At 41.6% G+C, this 23,148-nt stretch overlaps 1 protein-coding gene across 1 annotated transcript in view; it reads left to right on the top strand.

Moving 5' to 3' along the window:
- Sycp2l (synaptonemal complex protein 2 like) overlaps positions 1 to 23,148 on the top strand; it is a 44,016-nt gene that overhangs the window by 14,037 nt on the left and 6,831 nt on the right. The window contains exons 11-24 of the mRNA XM_075971153.1: positions 608 to 750; positions 2,113 to 2,165; positions 3,096 to 3,141; positions 3,835 to 3,927; positions 4,028 to 4,088; positions 5,552 to 5,697; positions 7,588 to 7,642; positions 7,737 to 7,818; positions 11,640 to 11,688; positions 14,660 to 14,804; positions 15,327 to 15,376; positions 17,594 to 17,720; positions 21,009 to 21,082; positions 21,235 to 21,304. Coding sequence (XP_075827268.1) covers positions 608 to 750; positions 2,113 to 2,165; positions 3,096 to 3,141; positions 3,835 to 3,927; positions 4,028 to 4,088; positions 5,552 to 5,697; positions 7,588 to 7,642; positions 7,737 to 7,818; positions 11,640 to 11,688; positions 14,660 to 14,804; positions 15,327 to 15,376; positions 17,594 to 17,720; positions 21,009 to 21,082; positions 21,235 to 21,304 — 1,194 coding nt within the window. The remainder of the gene's footprint in view (positions 1 to 607; positions 751 to 2,112; positions 2,166 to 3,095; positions 3,142 to 3,834; positions 3,928 to 4,027; positions 4,089 to 5,551; positions 5,698 to 7,587; positions 7,643 to 7,736; positions 7,819 to 11,639; positions 11,689 to 14,659; positions 14,805 to 15,326; positions 15,377 to 17,593; positions 17,721 to 21,008; positions 21,083 to 21,234; positions 21,305 to 23,148) is intronic.

The raw sequence follows: 23,148 nt of genomic DNA, 5'->3' as shown, positions 1-23,148 counted from the left end.
TCATTCAAGGATGGGGCTATGGATGCAGCTTAGCTGCTAGAGTGCTTGCCTACATGCACAAAGCTCTGGGTTTGAGCCCTAACTCCCCATAAGCCAGTGTGGTGGCATGTCTGTACTCAAATGTCTGGGAGGTTTGGGGCGGGAGAATCAGGAGTTCATGATTATCTTTGACTGCATAGCGAATTTGAATCCGTCCTGAGCTACAGCAGGACCTTAAAAAAAAGAATTATTTGAGTATGTAGTCTTACTGCAGTAGAATACTATAACTTTGATGAGATTATTTTTGCTATAGAACTATTTTAAGGCTATTTGATCTGACTTGATATTTTAACATGCCTTAAATATAAAACCTAAATATATATTCACATTATTAGGGATTGAGCTCAGCACCTTGTACATACTATACAAGCAACCATTCTACCACTGAACAATATTCCCAGCGCTTAGAAATAGTATTTTAAAGATGTTCTCCATATGAAACCTATTCATATTTCCCCCTAGCCATCCTTGAGTATACTTTGGATGGTCATAATGACTCAGAATGCACTTCACTGAATGCATTAGACCAAGTGACTTATTTTCTGTCTACTGTGTTTTGACTCTCTAGATTATAACCAGCAGGTTGCTCTATCTGAGGCATTGTGTAGAATGACCTTCAGAACACCGAGGAATGAGCTTGCTCTTCAGTGGTTTGATGATGCAGTCCTGGCTGAAGCTTTCAAAGAAATTAAGAACCAGGATTTTGAGACGGTGAGAATTCTGGTCCTAAGAGTCTCTGTCTGTAGTGAGGATCCTCTTCAGCACTTTCCTGAGTTTTATGCTTAGGGGAAGATTTAATTTTCTTAAGGATGAAAAGAAAATCCTTGTGTGCATTTAAGTGTGAAGGAGTATGTGTGTGAGGGCAAGTGCTGTTGGAAGCCAGAAGATGGCGCTGGACCACCTGCCTCATTGAGGGGAGCCAAGGCAGGAACTCAAACTAGGCAGGAATCTGGAGGCAGAAGCTGATGCAGAGGCCATGGGTGGGTGTTGCTTATGGCTTGCTCCTTAAGGCTTGCTCAGTTAACCTTTTTATAGCACCTAGTACCACTAGCCCAGAGGTGGTACCATCATCAAAAAGTGGCCTGGGTCATTCCACATCAATCACTTAATAAGAAAATGCCCTGCAGATTTGCCTCTAAAATATTCGGGAGACATGTGGGAAGATAAATATAGGATTTCTTCAGAGGAAACTGAGCCAGGAGATGAACTGAAAATTTTATGGGTCTTATGGAAGCAATTTCTCAACAGAGGAGTCCCTTGTCTAAGATGACTTCAGCTTGTATCAACTTAATATAAAACTAGCCTGTGCAAGCAGAATTCACCGAGAGGAATCGAGAGTGCCAGGGATGATGTGGCCAAGCAGATGCCCCCTTATCTGCCTCTGCAAATGGTGAAAATAGAGTAATTATCTTGCTTTCAAAACCATCTCTCCAACTACCTCGCAGCCCATCAGCTTCTCTATCAAATGGGTTTTAGAAGAAAGCCTTATGCTGCTCATGTCTATTTAGGGCCAAATATAGCTCTGAAGTGTGAGAAACAGTCCACTACAAACAGCCAGTCTCTGGAAACAAAAATGAAGATCAATCTGGACCCGTGTCTAGTTGTCCTTAGAATGCCAGGGCAATGTATTCAGTGCCTTGGTGACTGTTGCTTAGGAGAATCCTAGAGGTAGTTCTTAGAGTATATGGCATAGATGAACCTACACAGGAGAAGCACTGGAACTATGCACACATGAATACACCCAAAGTTAATATGGCTTATGCTAGGCAGGTATTAGGAAAGCGTGTGCTAGATCAGCTAGTCAAATCCTGGACTCGAATTCAAAAAGGAGATCTATTTTTCTTGCTCATTTTCTTTTGCCCAAATGAGTCTATCATGTCCTTGACTTTGGAGCCCTGGGTATTCTTCATCTGAACAGGCAATGCTGGGGGTGCAAGGAAGCGTGCCTACAGCTGTCTCCTTGAGCACAAAGCATTGCTAATGTAAGCGATTTTTTGTGAAGATTTAGGGTTGCTTAGGAAAGTAGTCAAGATAGTGTGTTTTTGAATTAAAGGCTTGTATTGCTTATTTTAGGACTGTCGCCAGTTTCTCAATTTCCTGAACAACCGACTCGGAGATGAGAGAAGGTAACATGTATCTTGGGGTTATCTTATTGGCTAGCTGCAATCCAATACTGATTTTTTTTTAAAAAAAATGTCTGGGATCTTTTTAATTTTAAGAGCATATAAGATCAACATTTTACTGATAGAATTAAGTGCTTAATTGGTTAGAAATTTAGGAAGAGCCTGGTGTCGTGGTTCACATTATAATCCTAGCACACAGGAGGCTGAAGTGGATGGGGTTTTCTTGTTAACTTTTTTCTCCAATTTGTTTACTTTATGTGCATGAGCATTTTACTTCTGTGTATGTATAGGAGATGTGTGCCTGGAGGGCATCAAATCTCCTGGAATTGGAGTTATAGACAGTTGTGAGCCACAGTGTGGGTGTTGGGAACTGAGCCCAGGTCCTCTGTAAGAGCAGCAAGTGCTCTCAACCATTGAGCCATCTCTCCAGTCCTAAGAGTTCCTGGATTTTTTGAAGAATAATTTTGAAAAGACTAAAGGTGCTTGAGGATATCATATCACAGACAGGTAAGTCTTTGAAACAATATTTGCTAAGTTTACTTTGTTCTTTAGAATTTGGACCAAGTAAGATTTTTCTGAAACGAATGCTAATAACCCTGACTTGTTTTTGTTTTTGGAGACAGGGTTTCTCAGTGTAGCTTTGGAGACTGTCCTGGAAACTAGCTCTTATAGACCAGGCTGGCCTTGAACTCACAGAGATCCGCCTGCCTCTGCCTCCCAGTGCTGGGATTAAAGGCGTGCGCCACCACCACCCAGCTCATAACCCTGATTTATAAACTGCCTGCTGGAGAGATGAAATCTCCTCAGAGTGGCTCTCTGCTTGCAGAGTTACAGCCCTCTGGTGTCCTGTGTAGACAATATTTCATAGTTGCGAAAACTTATTATAAGTCATCTGCAGTTCATTTTGAGTTTTAATTGTGAGATGTTTTGCAGGGTCTACTCATTCCCATGCTTGGCGGCTTTTGCTGATGAGCAGGAGGTAGGCCTGTCTGTCTGCCTGCCTGCCTGCCTGCCTGCCTGCCTGTCTGCCTGTCTTCCTACCTCTTTTTCTCCAAAGAGTCTTAAGGGCAGTGTGAATGAAACACTATTAGGTTTTCATGGTTAGGTCAGACCCATTGCTAGTACTTTAAAGGGCCATTTATATTGTCTAGAAAGCATCTGGGTGTGTGTGGGGGATTAGAGGCATTGCTAGTGGAGCCTCTGGACAGATGCCTGTGGGAGTCGGGAACATCTACTCTTTCTAGAACACCACATTGCTTGAATCCTCGATTTTTATTCTATGTATTTATTTTGTGATAATAAAAATAAAAGCATTTTGAGCTCGAGTGTTAGCTGGTCTCTGATGGTCAGCTGGGCACCAAATTGTCAGTTATTGCTCACAGTATCTTTTTTGCTAGAACTTTCCATCTCTCTAAACTACCGTTTTAGCACAAAACAGATCCCCCCCACCTCCATGAATTCACCAAGAAAAAAAAATAGTGTGGGTAGAGCTGTGTGACACATTTAAGTATCTATGAAATATTGAGGACAATAGAGCTTCCCAGGAATGGAGTGTGAGACAGACCCGCTTTCTGATTTGCAGAGGGTTCTTATAATAGGAACTGCATGTTCCGAATTTAAATTGCACCCTTTGACATGAGATTCCTGTGTAACTTCTGAAATTCTCTCACAGTTGAGAAAACCAGCAGATGAAAAACTAGAGGAATTTTGGATTGATTTCAATCTAGGAAGCCGGAGTGTGACTTTTTATATAGATAATGAAGAGGTAAGGGACTCATTCATTCCCCAGGAGCCCTAAGTGGTGAGGAATTCTTCGTATAAATACTATGATGCAGTCATGATTTTTACTCTGTCTTTTTCTCAAGAGTGTTTTGTGGGAGCCAGTACACCTTCCAAAGGAAGCAGTGCTTAGGTTCAGCGTAACAGGTAAGATGATGCTGTAAACGTCTTCCCTCGAAGTTTCCAGAGCAAATTTTGATCCCATTCTTATTTGGCATCTTCTTTCCTAATTCTTTATTTTTAAAAGATTTCTTGCCGGGCGGTGGTGGCGCACGCCTTTAATCCCAGCACTCGGGAGGCAGAGGCAGGCGGATCTCTGTGAGTTCGAGACCAGCCTGGTCTACAGAGCGAGTTCCAGGACAGGCTCCAAAACCACAGAGAAACCCTGCCTCGAAAAACCAAAAAAAAAAAAAAAAAAAAAGATTTCTTATTTTATTTATATGGTTCTGTCTGTCTGTGTCCAGGAACACGTGCATGTATACGGGTGCCCTTTGTCAGATCTTTTGGAGATGGAGTTAGAGGTTAGAAGTGTTTGTGAGCCACCTGATGTGGGTGCCGGGGAACTGAACTAGGGTCCTTTGGAAGAATAGAGTGAGCTTTTCATCCCTGAGCCATCTTTCCAGGCTCAGAAAAGAGGCTTCCCTGAGTGGGAACTGAACCCATCCCGAGGAGACCAGAATGCCAAATCCTATGCACCAGACCATCAGGGAGAGTTTAAAATTTTCTACTAACCTTATTAAATCAGATAGTGGATTAGTCTCAATTTGCAATTTAACTGACTCTTTGAAAGATATTAACACATAATTAATATAAAATGGTTGTGCTATTGTATTTCACTTTTTTCTATTGTATGTCCTTATCTGTGTTACATCTTTACAGTCTGATGTAGGTGCTTCACTAGCAGGTCATGGTGGTTTGTATGAGCCATTGGTTTCAAGTGGGCTGCCATCTTGTTAGCCAGGTGGAGGCTGGTCAATCTCTCCTTTCTTTTGACTGTGGTAGGCAGGAGGCTCTTGGGTTTGCCTACTCTTTTGTGAGCTTCCTGCTCTTTCGTGACCTTTTATGACTTTTCTGTTCTCTAATTCTACCTAGTTTGTACTTGTCATATTTTTTATTTTTTCCTGGAGACTGAATTTTAGGTTTAAGTTATTTTCAGTCTTGAAATTGATTGCTTATTTTCCAGTAGGATCGAGGAAGGGGCTGGCCTGAGACCCGGACATATGGGCGGGTGCTTCCATTTCTTCTCTTTAAGAAGTGTCTACTGAAATGGATATTGGCATATTGAAAACTGAATTTTAAGGTTATGTGGAATTTCAGAGAGAGAGAATTTTGTTTAATATTTTTTAAACTAAAATACCCGTTGTATAACAAAAATTCTCTCATAAGAACATTGAATAGTGTCATTCAAAATGACATTTATTTCTTTACCAATTAAACAAGATCAAATAATCAGACTCTAAGTCACATGTTTTGTGTATATGTAGATAAAAATTTTGAAGTCATTTCTATTTAATATGACTTCATCTTCTCATTGCAGACAATTCTGGACAGTTGACAATAGCTTTCATCATACTGATGCACCTGATATAATACATCTTTTTTTTTGTTAGAAAATAATAGGATGAAAATGTTCATCATTTACCTGAAGGAGCCAATTATTATCAACAAGAAAGAAGCAAAGACAATAGAAATCCACTTCGACAGGCAACTTGACATATCACAAGCTTCACTTCGAGCTTTGAGAGGGGACAAACAGGTGGCAGCTCTCTCTCTCTCTCATTCACTGTGTTTGATTTTTTGAAAGAGTTTCTCTGTGTTGCCCTAGCTACTCTGGAACTCACTGCGTAGATCAGGCTGGCCTTGAACTCATGGAGATCTGCTTGCCTCTCTCCCTCCCAAGTGCTGGGGGGGTTAAAGGCCTGTGCTGTCATGCCCAGCCTCGTCCCCTTTGATTATTTGAAAATGTGTTCTCCCATCTCTTCAGTCTCCATGTTGGGCTTAGATGTATCCTTTGGTCAAGAAGAAGACTTGAGAGTTTTGGGTTCTAATCCCAACTCTTCTTCTTGTAGCACTGTCTTAAATATGTAGGACAAAAGAGTTCTTCCTGCCTCCAAATGCATGGTTGCATCTCCCGTGGACAGTGTTGTGGCTTGTTTGGGGCGTTCTCATGTCCTCACCACACTCCTGAGGAGACCTGCCAGGCTGCTTGACCCTTCCTCCTGGCCCTGGGGGAATTCAACCAGGGGTTTCCCCCACTCTGTACTGGTCTTTTCTGATAGAAATGCCTGCACCTGCACTGGGATTCTGTGGTCTCCATCTTGACCCCACTTCTTCCTAAGCACACGTAAGGGTGTTTTTCCATCTCGGAAGTGGGCAAGGTGAAGAAACTTGTGACCAAAGGACAGACAGAAAGGGGCCAATGGGAAGGCCAGAGGACGGGCAAACAAAATGAGGGAGGGAATCTTGGGCGGCTTCCTTTTGCTTCGAGTTATATATTAGAGCATCTTATTATAGCAGTAAAATGCTCTGCAGATATAGTTTCCAAAGCTCTTCAGAAGGGCGATGAGGTGAAAGGCAATACCCACTTGGAAAAAAAGCCTTTTCTATGTTGTTACACCACAAATTAGCCTGGTGTTCTAAGTTTGCCTTTGCTAGCGAGGACCATCAAAACCACACACATTTCCCCATTTCTCAGTGTGAATAAGATGGTTTTGCTGTAGAGAACTGGAGTCTGCATCGGACAGAGTCACAGTTCCTGGGGTCCCCGTGAGGACCTTCTTAGGATTTAAAAATGGGCACTAAGTTATAGATTGGCTAGGGCAAGAAGGGTTGGTGTGTTGTTGCCCAGTAGGCCGATTGGGTCATAATGAGACTGGAAGAAAGGATTTGGGGTGTTTTCTCTCTAGGGAAATAATAAATGTCTGAGGGCATAGACACATTTAGCTTGACTTGTCAAACTTTTCACAATGAAGACAAGGAGCAAATTCTTACCTGGTACATCATATGTGTCCAGTATCATGTGAAAATTTAAAAATTAAACAGTATTATAGAACACCCTCGTGACTTATTTAAGCATTTATTCCTTGTTTCCTTATGTGAACACATAGTACAGAGGTGTGGCTGAGAATGATGCCAGGATTTTCATGTTTAACCGCCAGAGATTAGAGAGATTAGTCTTTCAAATTGTCACTTTTTGTTTTATTTTATTTTATTTTTTTTGGGTTTTCGAGACAGGGTTTCTCTGTAGCTCTGGAGCCTGTCCTAGAACTTGCTGTGTAGACCAGGCTGGCCTTAAACTCAGCCTGCCTCTGCCTCCCAAGTGCTAGGATTAAAGGCATGTGCCATCACCGCCTGGCAAATTGTCACCTCTTAAAGTCACCATTTAGGTGTCTTGGGAAGGTGAACCCTTGCCCCTAGTCTGAAGCTCCTGGAGACACCTTTGTAGTCCTTCCTCCAGACTGTGGCATACTGTGGTCATCTTTGAGAGTTGCAAGTCTTTGCTTGTCATTTGGAAGTGAATGTTTAGGAACAACAGAGGCACTGGGAGCCCAGTTGTGCTCAGCTGTTCTTCAGAGGTGGAGTGGGTCCCAAAGGCTGAGGACTGAGCTTCCCCGAAACCATAATAACTTCTTTTTTCTTGCCGCAGACACATTCAGAAGACCGTTCCCCTGAAACACTAAAACCACAGGGCCCCAAACAAGGTACAGAGAGTCTTCTCCACCATCACTGAGTGATCTATCTAAAGGTTTGCCCAAGATGCTTAAAGTCATTTTATTTTTAACCTTTGGTCCTTAGAAATTACTTCAAAACATGAGCATTCTTCACATGTGCAAGAATCACCAGTTCAAACTCAGTCTTCTCAATCAGATGATGGGAAGTAAGTGGCTGCCATTTTTTAACATATTTATTTTGTTCTTGAATTGCCATAGTAACCGTCCACATTGATGCTTCCGAGCCTGTGTGTATCTGTAGTAAGTGCATGCGTATGGAGACATTGTGATGCATCCGTCCATGTGTCAGCTCAGGTTTATGGGATGAAGGGTGGGTTTTTCCATACTAGTACCAACTGTGTAATGATCAACGAATAGCTCTTGACATATTCATCGTAAACAATCATCAACTCTGTGTAGTGAGAGCAGTCAGCAGCCTCTTGTTATTTCGAAATGGAAAGAGTATTACTGACTGTAGCTACCCTTATGTGATGCCAACACCAGGACCATTCCTCAGGTCTAGATGTAATTATGGACCAACTGCACGCCATGGCACCCTCTCACCTAGTTCCTGGTGACCACCATTTTATGCCCCCCTCTATAGGTTGGACTATGCAGATCTCACATGACAATGATGTCATGCAGTTCTTGTTCTTGTCTTTGTTCATCTGGTTTATTTCACTTAGCAGAATAATGTCCTCCAGTGTTACCCCTGTTGAGAATTTCAGGATTTTATTCTTGGTGACTGATACGTGTTCCAGCATATATGTGTGTGTGTGTGTGTGTGATATTTTCCTTATCTGTTCGTCTCTTGGTGAACATTTAGGCTGATTCTTCACCTTGGCTCTTGTAAAACTACAGACGACACAGATGTTGCTCATATGAGTACCACATGCTAGCAGTTTAGAGTTTTCCATTTTCCCCTAACCAATGCCATCTAAACTCCATGTGAAGTTTTTTGTAGAATGATCTGTACTGTGTTGGCAAACTCCCTTGTCCTTCAGGACCCTGAAAGTGGACCTTCTTCAGCAATGTGCTTTCTGCTGAATTTTAGATTAAACTCAAGATCAGTGTACAAAACTCAGGCTTCTGATTGAAACACAAAGCAGAACTTTATGTAACAGCATATGATACACTTATGTATTAATTTGCAGGGTACTATTAGGTCACAGCCATTAAAGGACTATTCAGAGCACAGTGAGAGATCTAAGTGGGTGGAGAGATACTGTGCTTAACAGAAGGACACTTTATTAGCAAGATGTCAATTCTTTTCAAATTGGTTTACATAGTTAATATAACCTCCAGTTTTAATATCAAATTAGTGATCCATTTCTCTATTCCTTGTGGAAACTTAAAAATCTTGGGGCAATGAAAAAGGTTTTCACAGAGGAGCAAAGTGACAGGGCTTCCACACTATCTGCTCTCCAGATTTACTAGAAGCTTCCTTAACCAATGGTGAGAGAATGGTGTTGCCATAAAGATATGGAAATAAAATAGCAGGGGGCCAAGGAAGGGGTTTGCAGGTATATGAACTGTTGGCATATGATGAAAATGCAGAGGTTATTCAGTGGAGAAAGACAGAATTTTCTATGAAAAAGGTGAAAACAACAATATATTTGTGCAAGAAAATAAATGACCTCCCAATCTTTTTACTGTGTAAAATTAAACTAAACATGAGTCATAACCTTATATATAAAACGTACTTGGTCTGGGCGGTGGTGGTGCATGCTGTTAGTCCCAGCACTCGAGAGATGCAGAACAAGATGGATTTCTGTAGGTCTGAGGCCAGCTTGGCCTATGGAGCAAGTTCCAGGACAGTCACTAAAAGCTACACAGAGAATCCCTGTTCCAAAAAACCAAAAATCAAACCAACCAACCAACCAAAACCCCAAACAACAACAAAACAAAAACTTACTTGGAACAAATATGTGACTTTATCATGGGACAGTTTTGAAGATACCAAACCAAAAACAGCCTATAAAAAATGAACCTGTTGGTTGAATATGATTTTAAGGTGTGTTACTTTTGTTTATGCTGTGGAACATTTGTTTAACGATGTAAAGATGTGTTATTTTTGTTTATGTGGCATTTGTTTAACTCTGTGAAGCTGTGATTCTTTGCCTGTCTAAAACACCTGATGGTCTATTAAAGAACAGAACGGCTAATAATGAGGCAGGAGCAAGGATAGGTGGGGTTGGCAGGCAGAGAGGATAAACAGGAGAATTCTGGGAGAAGGAACAATATAGAAAAAGGAGGAGGATGCCAGGGGCCAGCCACCCAGCCAGTCATGGAGTAAGAGTAGAAATATACAGCAGTAGGAAAATAAAACAGCCCAGAAGCAAAAGGTAGTCAGGATAATTTAAGAAAAGCTGGCTAGCAACAAGCCAAGCTAAGGCCAGGCATTTATAAGAGAAAGTCTCCAATTTATTTGGGAGCTGGGTGGTAGGCCCCCAAAGACAAAAAAAAGGGGGGGAAAGAGTAAAAAACAAACAATAACATGAATTGATAAACTAGACTTCATCAAGATAAAGCAAGCCCATAACATTGTTAGAAAAGATCAGCCATAGCCTTGTTGAAAATATGTGTAAACATTTGCATCTGGCCTTGTAGTTAACATTTTCAGGGGAAAAGACGCAAACCAATGAAAGCACAGGCAAAAGATTTAAACAAGTTATGTCCCGAAGGAAAACACAGAGGTGGCAGGTGATGGCGAGAACTACTCAGTGCTGCTGGTTACGAGGGGAACGTGCGTCAGAGGACGGCAAGATGCATTGCCCGTCGTCAGGATGGCTAATCTTAGACCTGCTGTCTGTACTTCATGACAGCGTGCAGAGGGCAGGACTCTCAAGCCTGCTGGGAGTTTTAACGTATTGAGCATATACCTACACTCTGGCCCATTTGTCCAGTCTTGTGTATTTGCCAAGATGTCTGTCAGCATATGTCCACAAAGGCAAGGTGTCATGGCAGCTTTGTTTAGGACAACTATCAACTAGAAACCATTCAGATGCTCCTCAGTGGATGACTAGATGAACATGTTTTGGTAAAGATAAGTATCCCCCATTCATATACCTAGGAGAAGAAATTTTGGGGGCTTAGACTTTGGAATGTGTGTGTATATGCAGTGATGTATCTTGGGAGTGAGACTAAAATTTATTTGTCCTTTCCATGCCTGATGCCATGGGACGATGTTGATTTTGTACGGTGTTTGAGTGCACCTGCACGTCACTGACCCTTCGCACTAGGGCAAGTGTGGGGTTTTCCACGGGTGTCACCTTATTTGAACTCAGGAGGTTTTGGACGTTGGCATTTGGAGTTTTCTGATTTGGAACAGTCAACTTGCATATCAATGTCAGATTTCACAATTCCTTTGGATATAAACCTAAAAGCGAGACTGGAAGCTCATGGAGTAGCTCTGTCTTTATTTCTGTTGCATCGTATTATTTCCATAGACGCTGCCACCAACAGTCCACACAAGTCCCAGTCACCCCTCAACAGCTTATGTTAGTAGCCTGGATATCTGATAAGAGGTTACTTACTGTTATGTATAGACAAGAAACTTATGAAATTTAATAATAATAATAAACCTCATTGAAAAACAGGCAACATCTCTCCACAGAAGACACATGAGTGGCCAACTGATACTCAGCATCGCCCAAACTCCAGAGCCAGCTTTTGTTTAAAGCACCCAGGCAGATCTGGGGTGGAGCCAGCCTTGGGAGATCCCAGTGCCAGCAGGCCACTTGCCAATCCAGCCCTGCCCCTTCCTCTCTTTGTGTCTGAGAGATGAAGGACTCCACAAAGATTCCTTTTCTGTGGAATAGCAGTATCCCCTTCCAGAGAGTCTCTGGAAACAGGCTGTGAGATACATTCGTCTGCAGAACTGAGGACGTCCCACAGAGGGCATCCACGATCAAGAAGCTGAACCTTTGCAGGGATGAGGGCGAAGCAGGTGGTGTCTGTCCTGTTAACTTAATATGCTTTATTTTAGGGACAATTCTGCCTTCAGGAGGGACAGAGAACAAGACGGGAGGATGCCGGTAATGTGGGAATTTCTATTGTTTTAAGACAGCCCTTCTCAGATGTCTGTCATTTGCATGCCATCTTCAAACTTACTGCAACTCCTTGTTGTTTACAGTTTTCTCAGATTCACTATACAAGAGATGACTGCAATTTCAAACGTAAAATCAGAGTCATTTCTAATTGTGGGTAAACTCCCAGACAAATAACAATAGGAAATAGCAATACAAATCGATTGGTAGACACATTTACTTAGTTTTCTGTTGTTCATCATGTGCTATTTGCTTTATGAGCTATTAACTGTGAAAAGGCCAATCTGCAACAGCCTCATTTAGTTAGATGAACAAGATCAATCAGCAAAATTAGAAGAGGGGCAAATTTTATGTTCAGTCCTTTATGCTGGTAACTAGATCATGGAAGATTTAGGACCAAATCCCTTCAGTCTGTGTTTTGTACAATAGTAGCTGTCCACGAACCTTCACAAAGGAGGCCCCTTGCACCTTGGTAGATGAGAGATGATAGGTTCTTTCTCTAGCTGTGGCCCAAACAGGCACGTTGGGCAGAAATGGGCATTTCTCTGGTGACTTACATGGAAAATCAAAGTGATCTACCAAAAGGGCAGCTGTAGGATTCTGCTTCAACCCCCTGACCCTGTTAAGTTAAATTTGACCTGAAGCCTAACGTGTTCTTGCTTTTAAAAAGAAAAAGAAAAGGCAATAAGTGGACACGCTGTACACCCGAGACTTAACTTTAGTGGATTTTGATCTATTTAAAGAACAGAAATGGAGCAGGTGTGGTGGCTCACACCTGTGATCCTATTATATGGGAGGCCGAGGCAGGAGGATTTCTACGAGTTCAAGGCCAGCTTGGACTACAGAGTAAGGTGACAAGACTCTAGTCTTCTTGGAGTGTTATCACAAGAACTGAGTGTCTCCTCATTCTCCTCACACAACTCCATTCCTGGTCCGTGTCCCAACAGCTAGTGGTTTCAGAAACTTTGGTCTGTCATGGCTTGGCTTTGTTGACTTGGGCCTGTAGTGGCATGGTAAATCCTGGCAAAAGTGCACATGGGAGGAGGTCTTCTCACCTCCTAGTAACTTGGAAGCAAGATGGGGAAATGGCAAGGGTGCAATGCCCCCCCTCACAGGTACCTGAACTGATTCACTCCTTAGCCAGACCCTACTTCTCATAGGCTGCACCCTTCTTGACAGTGCCCAGCGAGGGGAGCAAACTTTCAGCACAGGAGCCCTTGGGGAAATGTTTGGGATTCAAACTGTAGCAATTGCCAACTCCCAATACTTTCTTGTGTGTAATCAAACTTAAGAACCTTTTTTTTGTAAACATCTCCCATGTTTTTTGGCAAATAATTTCCAGTACCCTTTGTTGTAAAATCCAAGCTAGGTCAACTGAGTGACTTTTTAAATTGGATTCTTTAAATGAAAGGTTGCTCGTTTTTTTGTAAGCCACTGGGTTGAAGAGTTCTTGATGAATGCTGGTAGTGTGTGTGTGTGTGTATGTGTGTATGTGTATGTATATGTATGTATGTGTGTGTAGGGGATTTTCTTTCAATTTTTTTTTTCCTTAAATGAAGAGTAAAATGTAAATAAGACTGCCTGCCTGTTCCTTTTAGGACCTACCTTCTCTGTAATCACTGTGTCTGTAATAAGATCACGGGTAAGAGGAGCTATAGTCAATGTGCACAGTTGAGACTGGTCAGTGTTTCAAAGTGGACAATTGGGCTGTGGTTAAGAATGTGGTTAAAAGAGAGGACAGTCGAAATAAGCCAGGCACAAAAAGAATTCTACTACTTGTGAATCTAAAATAGCTGAATACACAGAAGCAGAGGGGAAAATGGTGGCTACTAGGGGTTGGGGAGGGTGGACAGAATATTTCAATTAGGCAGGAGGTTCAAAAGATGCACGGGATATGAAATGACTGTAGGCAATAGTGTTACACATGGAAATTACTATGAAAGTAGTGTTAAGGTGTTTTCTCTATTAAAATATTCAGGGGAAGTTACACATGTACTCATTAGATTGATTTAACTGTTTCATAATGTACAGGTACACAAGAATGTTTATGTACAATAAGTATATGCAACATTTGTCAATTTAAAAAGAAGTGAGAAATGGCCTTCATTGCAAAATGCTAACCTGATGAACATTTTGAAGGATGAATTTGTTTTGTGAAACATGAATTCAAGCTCACCATCACCCACCTTCCATGTTATAGTCATGGCAGTACAGGGCTGAGACTGGTCCAGTCCTAAGCTAGTGATAGCTGGAGCTAACTCGTGTTTCAGATGGATCTGTGTCTAGCAGCTTGTTGAATTTTTTGTTCACCCCCTAGAACTCTGGTAGCTGCTCATACATTTCTAACCGCCGGCAGTCTAGGCTTTACTTCAATATGTTTCACAGTGGTATTCTTGTTTGCTTTCAGTTCTTGTAAAACAAAACAAAACAAAACAAAAGTTTATTTAGCAAAGACATCCCCCTGCCTCCTTTTGCCTCATTGTGGGTAAAACTCAGGGCTATACACTCTAGAAAAGCACTTGGCCATGGAGCCACAACCCAGCCCTTGGGGGAGAGTTCTCACTCTTTAAAATGTCAACCTGTCTTGAAGTAATGCTGTTGGTGCAATGTGGGCATGCAGCTGCTTTGGGACAGCCACCAATCTCTTTCCAGTTCCAAATACTTGACTAGAGAGAATCGGCTGTCTTTTGCCACAGCCCCTCTTGTGAAAACTGACTCAAGGAACGAGTTCATTCTCTTCCCCTGGCTTCAGCACCTCATTATTTTGAGAGAGAACCTAGGCTCATACCATGAGGTGTTTCTCCCAAGACAAACAATAGTGTTTAGTGTGTGTGTGTGGGGGGGGAGATGACAAGTTTAATTGCAAGTTGATGGTGCATGTGGTGACATATTTAATTGCATGCCATGTGGTACTAGTGCTCACTTTTGGTGTTCTCATTTGTCATCTGTTTTGGAAAAGTTTAATTACAGGAAACATCGCTTTTTTGAGAGTAATGAAGATTCAAGTTCAAGTGCCAGTGAACGATCTTGGACCCAGAATTACAAACGGAAATCCCTAAGAACTTATTCCCAGAGAAGGAAGCCAAGAGTCAGGTCTCTAAGGAGTAAGCTAGTTTGCTTATGTTCTTTTTGGGCCACTTCTCAGTTAAATCAATGGGTATTTATGCTTCAGTACGTGATGGGGGTGGAAGGTACCAGGGAAACATGTGGCCTTGGGGACATCCTTCCCTGTATCACCTACAAAGGCAGAATGTTTGCTCATGAAACCGAACGTGGGCTCAGCCTACAGTTGAAATATTGAGGTAAAGTGGTGGGCAATCAGGCCGGAGGAATCTGGCATAAGCTGGAACCACCTTCTGGAAGAAGTGGGTGGGTCTTGAGCTAACTCTTGGGAAAGAACAGGACTCGAAGAGCTGAGATGTGGAGTCATCAGCTCCCTGAAACCAAAGCAGGAGGGTGATGGCCAGGGCAGAGGTGAAGATGAATGAGCCTGAATGCCTAGAAAAGGCTCCAGATCGCCTCCCTTAGCGGAAACTCGTAGTGTTACCCATGCGTGATTGTGTGTGTGTGTGTCAGTGTGTGTCATAAGGAAACATGCTCATTGTGTGCTCGCTTTCACTTTTCAGTCCTACCGCTTTCCCCCATCAGTAGTGGCAGAGCTCGTGAGAAAGATCAGGTAAGAGCACTCACTGCTTGCCCTGGGTCCCTGTGGGTCCACCCACATCTTTATTCAGGACTGTGAGACTAACAAACCAGCAGCCTACTGGTGTGTCATCTGCTGACGTAAAGATCATGGCTGTCTAAATATTTGGTATGAGTCTCAGGTAGATATAAGGTCTATTTTGACCATCCTGAATGCTGCTAATGGGTCTTTATTTAAACACCTCTGTTGTCCTAAATTCCCACTAATGCATACTCTTGAATTTCCATTTCAAAATGAGCATGTTGATTCTTCTTTAGTTTTCTTTCTTTTTTTTTTTTGAGGTTGAATGTTTATTCAGGGGGTTATGGAGGAAGGGTGAAGGGGGGGACAGGGAGAGAGAGAGAGAAGAGAAGAGAAGAGAAGAGAAGAGAAAGAGACAGAGAAGGGGGGAAGCAGAGAAGTGGGGAGAGAGGCGGAAGCGAAGCTGCCTCTCCGAGAAGGAAGATGGAAAAGAGCTCTTCTTTAGTTTTCAAATTTAAAAAATAATAATTTTAAAATCACATTCAAAGGTTTTTTTTTTGATGATTTCAGCATTTGTGCCTGAAGTTTACAAGGTTGAAACACCTTCAGGTTCATATAAATTTTATCCATAAAGGTATAAAGTTTCCAATTTCTCTTCCTTTATTCTTGTTTTATATCAAAGGACTTAGGAATATGGACACCAGTGCCCTGAAAAGGAGGTGGCTAAATGACTTCCTTTTCTTCAGCAGCTGATTTTTTGTTTCTTGGCAAATCACGCACACACACACGCACACACACACACGTCACTGGTTCGTCATAGTTTAATAAGGAGAAGCTGCTGGGATTCTGAGGATACCTTACCTGTTTTTGCAGAAATAGAATGGATGCCATTAGCACTTTAGCCCCAGCTCTGGCTACTTTATTCTTTAGTAAGAAATAGGCTAAAGCTATAACTCAGGATTAGTGTACTTGTCCCTTGGTGTCTGAGACAATTGGTTCCGGTACCCTGCTTGGATACCAAAATCTGCAGATATGCTTCCTAAAATAGTATGGTATTTACATCTGACCTGTGCGTCCCTCCTGTAGACTTGAACTCACCATTTAGATGGCTTAAAATACCCAATGCAATGGAACACTGTGCACCTAGTTGCTGTGCTGTGTTATACAAAGAGAAATAACCAGAAAATGGTTTGTATATATTTGGGATAATCATATTATTTTCTTGAATATTTTTGATCCAAAGTTCAATGAATTCGTGGAAGGGAAAAAAACTGGATATGAGCAACCATCTTCAACTTTTTGTTGAATAGTTCAGCCAAGAATAAGGAGTTATTAGTAGTAAATTGGCCAAAAGAAGATATTCAAATAAATACAACTTTGATTTTAATTAAGCCCAAAGAAGAACCATAGACTCAAACCTAATATATTAAAACTGTAAAACGAGCAAGAATTCTATACTGGCTTTTCACTGAGGGTGTCTGGCTGATTTTCCATTCTGTGTTGAGTTACAAGGAAGTAATTTAAGGCAAGAGCTAGGAAATATTTTCTTTTTTTTTTTCGAGTCAGGGTTTCTCTGTGGTTTTGGAGCCTGTCCTGAAACTAGCTCTTGTAGACCAGGCTGGTCTCGAACTCACAGAGATCCGCCTGCCTCTGCCTCCCGAGTGCTGGGATTAAAGGCGTGCGCCACCACCGCCCGGCTAGGAAATATTTTCTGTTAAGTGGAAGAGAAGTATTGTATTCTTTGAACCGTAGATTCACCATTGGCAGCCTGCCATCTCTGCCACGCTAGTCAGAAAACTGCCTTAGACTGGAAACGAATGGGCCAACTGGGTATTTATTCATAAGAACTGGCAGTGAGCTGCAGCTTGTCAACCCCCACATAAGGTCCACAGAGTGACCAGGATGACTTGGTAGGTACGGGACCCTGCCCCAAGTTTCTGATTGAGTAATTTGTAGGTAAGAGTGGAAGATGTACATTTTTGTTTAGTTCCTCTGTTGCTGGTCATCTGGCCGGGACCACCCTTTTAGGACCATGAGGCTAAAATTATCACTTAAGAATTTACTTCAGTGTTCTTCCAGTTTGGGGATGTCAGGGTTTTAGTATTTATTGTTGGTTAATGCAGCAAATAATACTCAGTATCCTTAAAGGATATTGGAAATATCTTGAGAGTTTTTTTGTTACTTTTAGTGTTTTGAATATTAGCATTTAACAAGTCTACTATATTTTAGCTTACGCTAACACCAGCATGGAAAGGCATCTCCAGGCAAAATGAAACCATTCTTCCAACATCTTCTCAGACAAAACTACAAGGGAGTTCTGTGCTTTTAACGCCTGTGGCATCTACACCGAAAACAGGTACTTGATTTTCAATTATTTTATATTATAAAAATTCTATTTGGGGATAATAGTCTAAAACAAACTAGTTTTTGACTTTGTAAAATTGGATGTGTGTTTGCGGGAGGGCGTGCATGTGTGTGACAGCATCCATGTGGAGGTCAGAGGACACCTTGCAGTGATTGGTTCTCTCCTTTCATGTGGGCTCGTTCACTGCGGGGTTGGTCTTTAGCACAAAAACAAAACAAATCTAACTGTAACAAGAAATCAGCTTACCCAGTTATGACAACCTATTTTTAAAATACTGTTGGCAAGGATGGAGACAATGGGAACTCTTATATGCCAAACTAGTGTAGCTCTTACAGAGACCAGTTTGAGGTTCCTTACAAAACAGAATAGACTTAACATATGGTGCAACTGGCCCACTTCTCTGAATGCCATCAAAGGGAATGAAATCAGTGCACCAGAGAGGGAAACCTTCAGGGTGAGGCTTAAATATGAGCTTAAACATGAGCTAAACTATGGAATCATCCCGAGTGCTCCTGCTCAGAAAGATGCACAGGTAGCAAAAAGTACAGCTTTTGTATGAATTTTTTTTTATTAAGCCATAGAGAGGAATGGCATCTTGCCTTTTGCATCAAAATGGATGGAACCTGGAGGATTTGTATGAAATAAGCCAAACATAGACCAGTACCGTGTGGTCCTTTCTCATTTGTAGAAGTTAAATTCCTCTTGGCAGTAGAAGCTGGACTACTGGAAGCTGAGGAGGGTGTGTGGCATTGGGGAAGGTTGACAAAGGATGGTTGGCTTTAATCAATGCATACTATTTTGATGTATAGAAACATCACACTCTATTAATATGCATAATTGGTGTTCATTTTAAAATTGGTTATGTCCTCTATGCTAGAAGAGACTTACCTGAAACAAGATTCAAGAAAATGATCCCATTTATCATGAAAAAAAATAATAGGCAAGAAAGTGAAAGTTCTGTATGCTGAAGAAGAAAAAGAAAAGACACTAACAAAGTGTCTGAAGAAGGTATGGATACATGGAAGGCTGTCTCATCTCGTGGACTGAAGAACTGATGCTCTAAGAATACCACAGCATGCAACAGAATTTGCAGTCTATGTGAAGTCTTTGTCAACATTCTGAATACATTCTTCACCAAAATAGAAAAAGCCTAAAGATTGTACGAGACCCTGGAAAATCTCAAACTGCCACAGCAATCTTGGGAAGGAAGAGAGTGCAGATTCTCATGTCAAAACTCCCGCATTTCAATTCCTATCACAGAGGTTTAGAAAGTAAAGTTGATGCAAAAATATACAGGCCAGTTGGATCAAATACAAACACCATACATATGGTCAACTAATCTTTGCCAAGGATGCTAAGCTAAATGATAGGGAAAGAAAAGTGTTTAATGAGTGCTATGAGGAAAACTGGATATCTGCATGTGAAAGAGTAGAGTAAGACCTCAAAAACCCTCAAGATGGATTAAATGTAGCATTAGAAACTATTGCAGCATGACTCACAGTAACCAAGTTGTGGAACTAACTTAGGTGTCTATCAACAGAGGAAAGGATAAAGAAAACGTGGTAAGGGCTACAGAGATGGTTCACTCTTCCAGAGATCCTGGGCTCAATTCTTAGTGACCACATTAGGTCTCACAACCATCTATAATTGGAGTTCCATGGGATCTAATGCCCTCTTCTGGCGTGCAGGCATACACGCAGACAGAACATCCATATGCATGAAGTCTTTTTAAAAAGAAAGATGTGGTATATACACAAAGGGCTTTGATCATGCACCATGTTGTTTTCAGGGTAATGGCTGCAATGGGAGCTAATCAGATTAAATGGTGCATCTGTGACAAGTCAAATGGTATTTTTGTTTTATGTGTCTGGCTGTCTTAACTGCTTGTATGTATATGTGCCATATATGTACCTGATCCCCATGGAGGCCAGAGGAGGGTATTGGAATCCTTGGAACTGGAGTAAAAGATGGTTGTGAGCTGCCATATGGGTGCTGGGAATCAAACTGGGGATCTCTGAAAGAGAAGCCAGTACTCTTAATCCCCAATCATCTCTTCAGACCCTAAATGTCCTTATCTGTGGGTTCTAGACTTTATAGATACGTCAAATCATAGAAACATATGATCATGAAAGTAGAAGGAAAGTTGTCTGTAGAGCAGAGGAGACTAATAGGCAAGTGGGTATTTGGGCAATGCACTCAAAGAGTAAGACATCCATGTGTGAAATGGCCTATGGGACCCACATAAAACAAGAGAACTGTAATGTTCTTGAAATAAAGCATAGGGAAACTGCTCCTTGACGTTGGTCTTGGCAATGACTCTTTTAGACATGACACAGAAGCAGGCACAGAAGTCAATAAGACTGCATCAACAGGAAAGTGATTGTAGGGCCGAGGGAATGTCTGACCACTTACAGAAAAAGCATTTGTATATAACTGGTCAATTGTTGATATTCAAAACCCATACGGAGCTTGCAGTTCTGATGTGAAAAAAATTAAAAATGAATGAAACGCCCAAATGCCCACCAAATCTATAAAAATGTGCTCAGTGTCATTAACTCTAACCCATAGTAAGATAGTAACAACTTAAATGTCTACTAGTGAACGGGTGGTTGACAAAAATGTGGCGTGCATATGATTCTATCCCGTGTTCTATAGAAAAGGAAGTCTTGCCTTTGTGGAGAAGATGAATCTAAAGAATGGTTCACTACATGGGATGATGCAAATGGAGAGATGCTGCTGTGTGATCCTTACCTATGTGTGGAATCTAAAAGTTTCAAAACCCTAAGAAGCAGAAAATAAAATGTTTACCATGTGGGTGGAGAATTGGAGATGTTAAAGCATGCAAAACTTACATCTTCAGATGAACAGTTTCTGTAGGTGGCGAATGATGTGTTGGATTAATTTGTAGTAATTAATGATCTAGTAATCAGTAAATGATGTATGGGCGTATCAAGTCACCACACACAGGAAAGAGTAACCCAATAAAGAAGGCAACTTAGAAGAGAGAGAAGCAAGGTTGGGCAGAATCCTTGTCCATGTTCTTAGGGGCAAATGGGCAGTCACTGAGGCAGCTGGTCAAACCGAGGCAACTGACTATTCATTTTATGTAGGGGCATACAAGTCCAATGAGTATATGTGCCCTGAGAAACACAAAACTTTTGTGTTTAGGACTGTTCTCATCTTTTAATGATGAGATTCGATAGAGCAGCCCCAGAATGCTACTTGCCTTCATTTCTTATTCTATCTACTGAATTTGGAATTGTTTTCTCTAATATTCAGAACTTGGAACTCCTCATCCATTGGGCAGTTTCTCTTCCTTCGAGCACCCAGAAGTTGAAGAAAATGTCCCTCAGGTACAGCTTATTATTCTTTCAGTTTTTTAGAATTAAAATCACCCTTGCACAAAACCATGGCTTATTGTGTTGACATGACACTACAGTACCACTTTCTTATTTTACAAGTATGTACGTGTACCAATTGTATATGTCTGTATTTTGTGTTTTAGATTGTGAGCCGAGAATTGTTCATGGAAAACAGCATCAAACACAAGCTGGAAAATTCAGAACACAGAGGTGGTTGAGTAATTAGTTGGGCCATTTTTCAGATTGCACCAGATAAAACTCATCTTGCATGTGTTCCTTTCATCTGTATTTTACAAAGGGATGATATTCTTTGATTTCATGATCTAATTCCTCTACTTTACCTTCAGGTCCTAACATTTTCTCTTCTGCTTTCTAACCAATCAGGATTTACCCTGAAATTTCTGATTGGGTAATTGAATTTTTCAATTCCAGCTTCATAGCATCTTGGATTCTCTTCAGTATTTCTATCTTTTTTATTGTAGCCACTTTTGAATTCTTAGTTGTCTTTATCATCCTCATTCAGCATGCTTGTATTTTCTTGGGTTTCAAGCAGGCATTTCTCCTCTCCCCTTGAAGTTCATTGTGTGTTCTTATCCTCTTTAAATCCCTGAATTCTTTGATCATGTTGTTTGTTGTTTAAGTTTCATGTCATTGGGTTCATCTAGGTAATTCTCCTTAGCAAAGATGTCCATAGTTCTTGGTTCTGGGAGTGTAAATGAAGACTGTGCTTTCATTTTCTGGTCACCCAGACCTGAACAATCACACAGAAACTATATTAATGACAACCCTGTTTGACTGATGGCTCAGACGTATTTTTAAATAGCTCTTACATCTTAAATTAACCCATTTCCACTAATCTGCATATCACCACAAGGTTGTGGCTTACAGGTAAGGTTCTGGCATCTTTCTCCTTTGGCACCTACGTGGTGTCTCTCTGACTCAACTTTCTTTCTCCCTGCATTCAGTTTAGTTTTTCCACCTACCTATATTCTTCCCTGCCATAGGCCAAAGCAGTTTCTTTATTCACTAATGTTAACAAAACATATTCATAGCTTACAGAGGGGGGTTCCACATCAAGGGAGAGTCATGTCCTGGCCTCTCATAGTTTGTGTTTTGTGATGTGACCTGGGCATGTGGTTTTATTTGACTGGTTGTACATCTGACCAGCCTCTACTGAGTGGAAGTTTTGGCTATTGTCCAAGACTGGTAGCCTTCAGAGTTTTTAGGTCAATCCTTCAGGTGTTTTTCTGTGAGTTTTAGCAGGAGAGATTGGGTTGATTCTAGTTCACTGGTAACCAAAAAGCAAGAGAATGTGGCTCCAAACTTGGTCTGAGCATAGAAAGGCTGCGGTATGAGACACCAGATCTGGGGCTGACTTACTGGTAGTCTACGCGTGTGGTGGCTCTTTCTGGTGAGTAGGGGGGACATGCCTGCCCGTTATGATGGTGGGGGCTACTAATGCTCAGCCTGGGAGTAGGCATCCGATGGACTCACCCTGCTGCTTCCTTCCTGTGCAACTCCATATGGTCCTGTGTGGGGGTCTGGGGAACTTGCCTGGCAAACTTGCCCTGCTCTGAGATTCCCAATGGTCTGGAGCAGAGAGGAGAGGTGGTCTGGCAAAGTCATCCAGCTGGTTTGTGCTCCTGCAGCATTTTAGATGGGCTGAGAGTTGTGTGGGGTCTACCATGTTTTCTTTAGTTAATTCATCTGTTGACGAACACATAGGCTCATGCTATAACTTGGCTATTTTGAATGGCACCTCAAATGGATGACCAGGTGTCTCAGTAGTATACAGGCTTAGAGTCCATTGGATATAGGCCCAGGAATGGTGTAGCTGCGTTGTATGGTCATTCTGTTGTTAGTGTTTTGAGGACTCTTCCTACTGCTGCCCACAGTGGTTGCACTAAATATGTTCCCAACAACACTGGTCAATAATGCAACCCATCCTTACAGTGTCTGTTGTTCACTTAATGACTGAAGTGAGATCGAATTTCAGTGTTTTTTTTTTATTTGCATTTCTCTGGTGACTAGGACTGTCACGTGTTTTTAAAATATGT

The sequence above is a fragment of the Microtus pennsylvanicus genome, chromosome 4 (assembly GCF_037038515.1).
Source record: "Microtus pennsylvanicus isolate mMicPen1 chromosome 4, mMicPen1.hap1, whole genome shotgun sequence".
Taxonomy (NCBI): domain Eukaryota; kingdom Metazoa; phylum Chordata; class Mammalia; order Rodentia; family Cricetidae; genus Microtus; species Microtus pennsylvanicus.
This window is presented reverse-complemented; position numbering and strand designations above follow the sequence as displayed.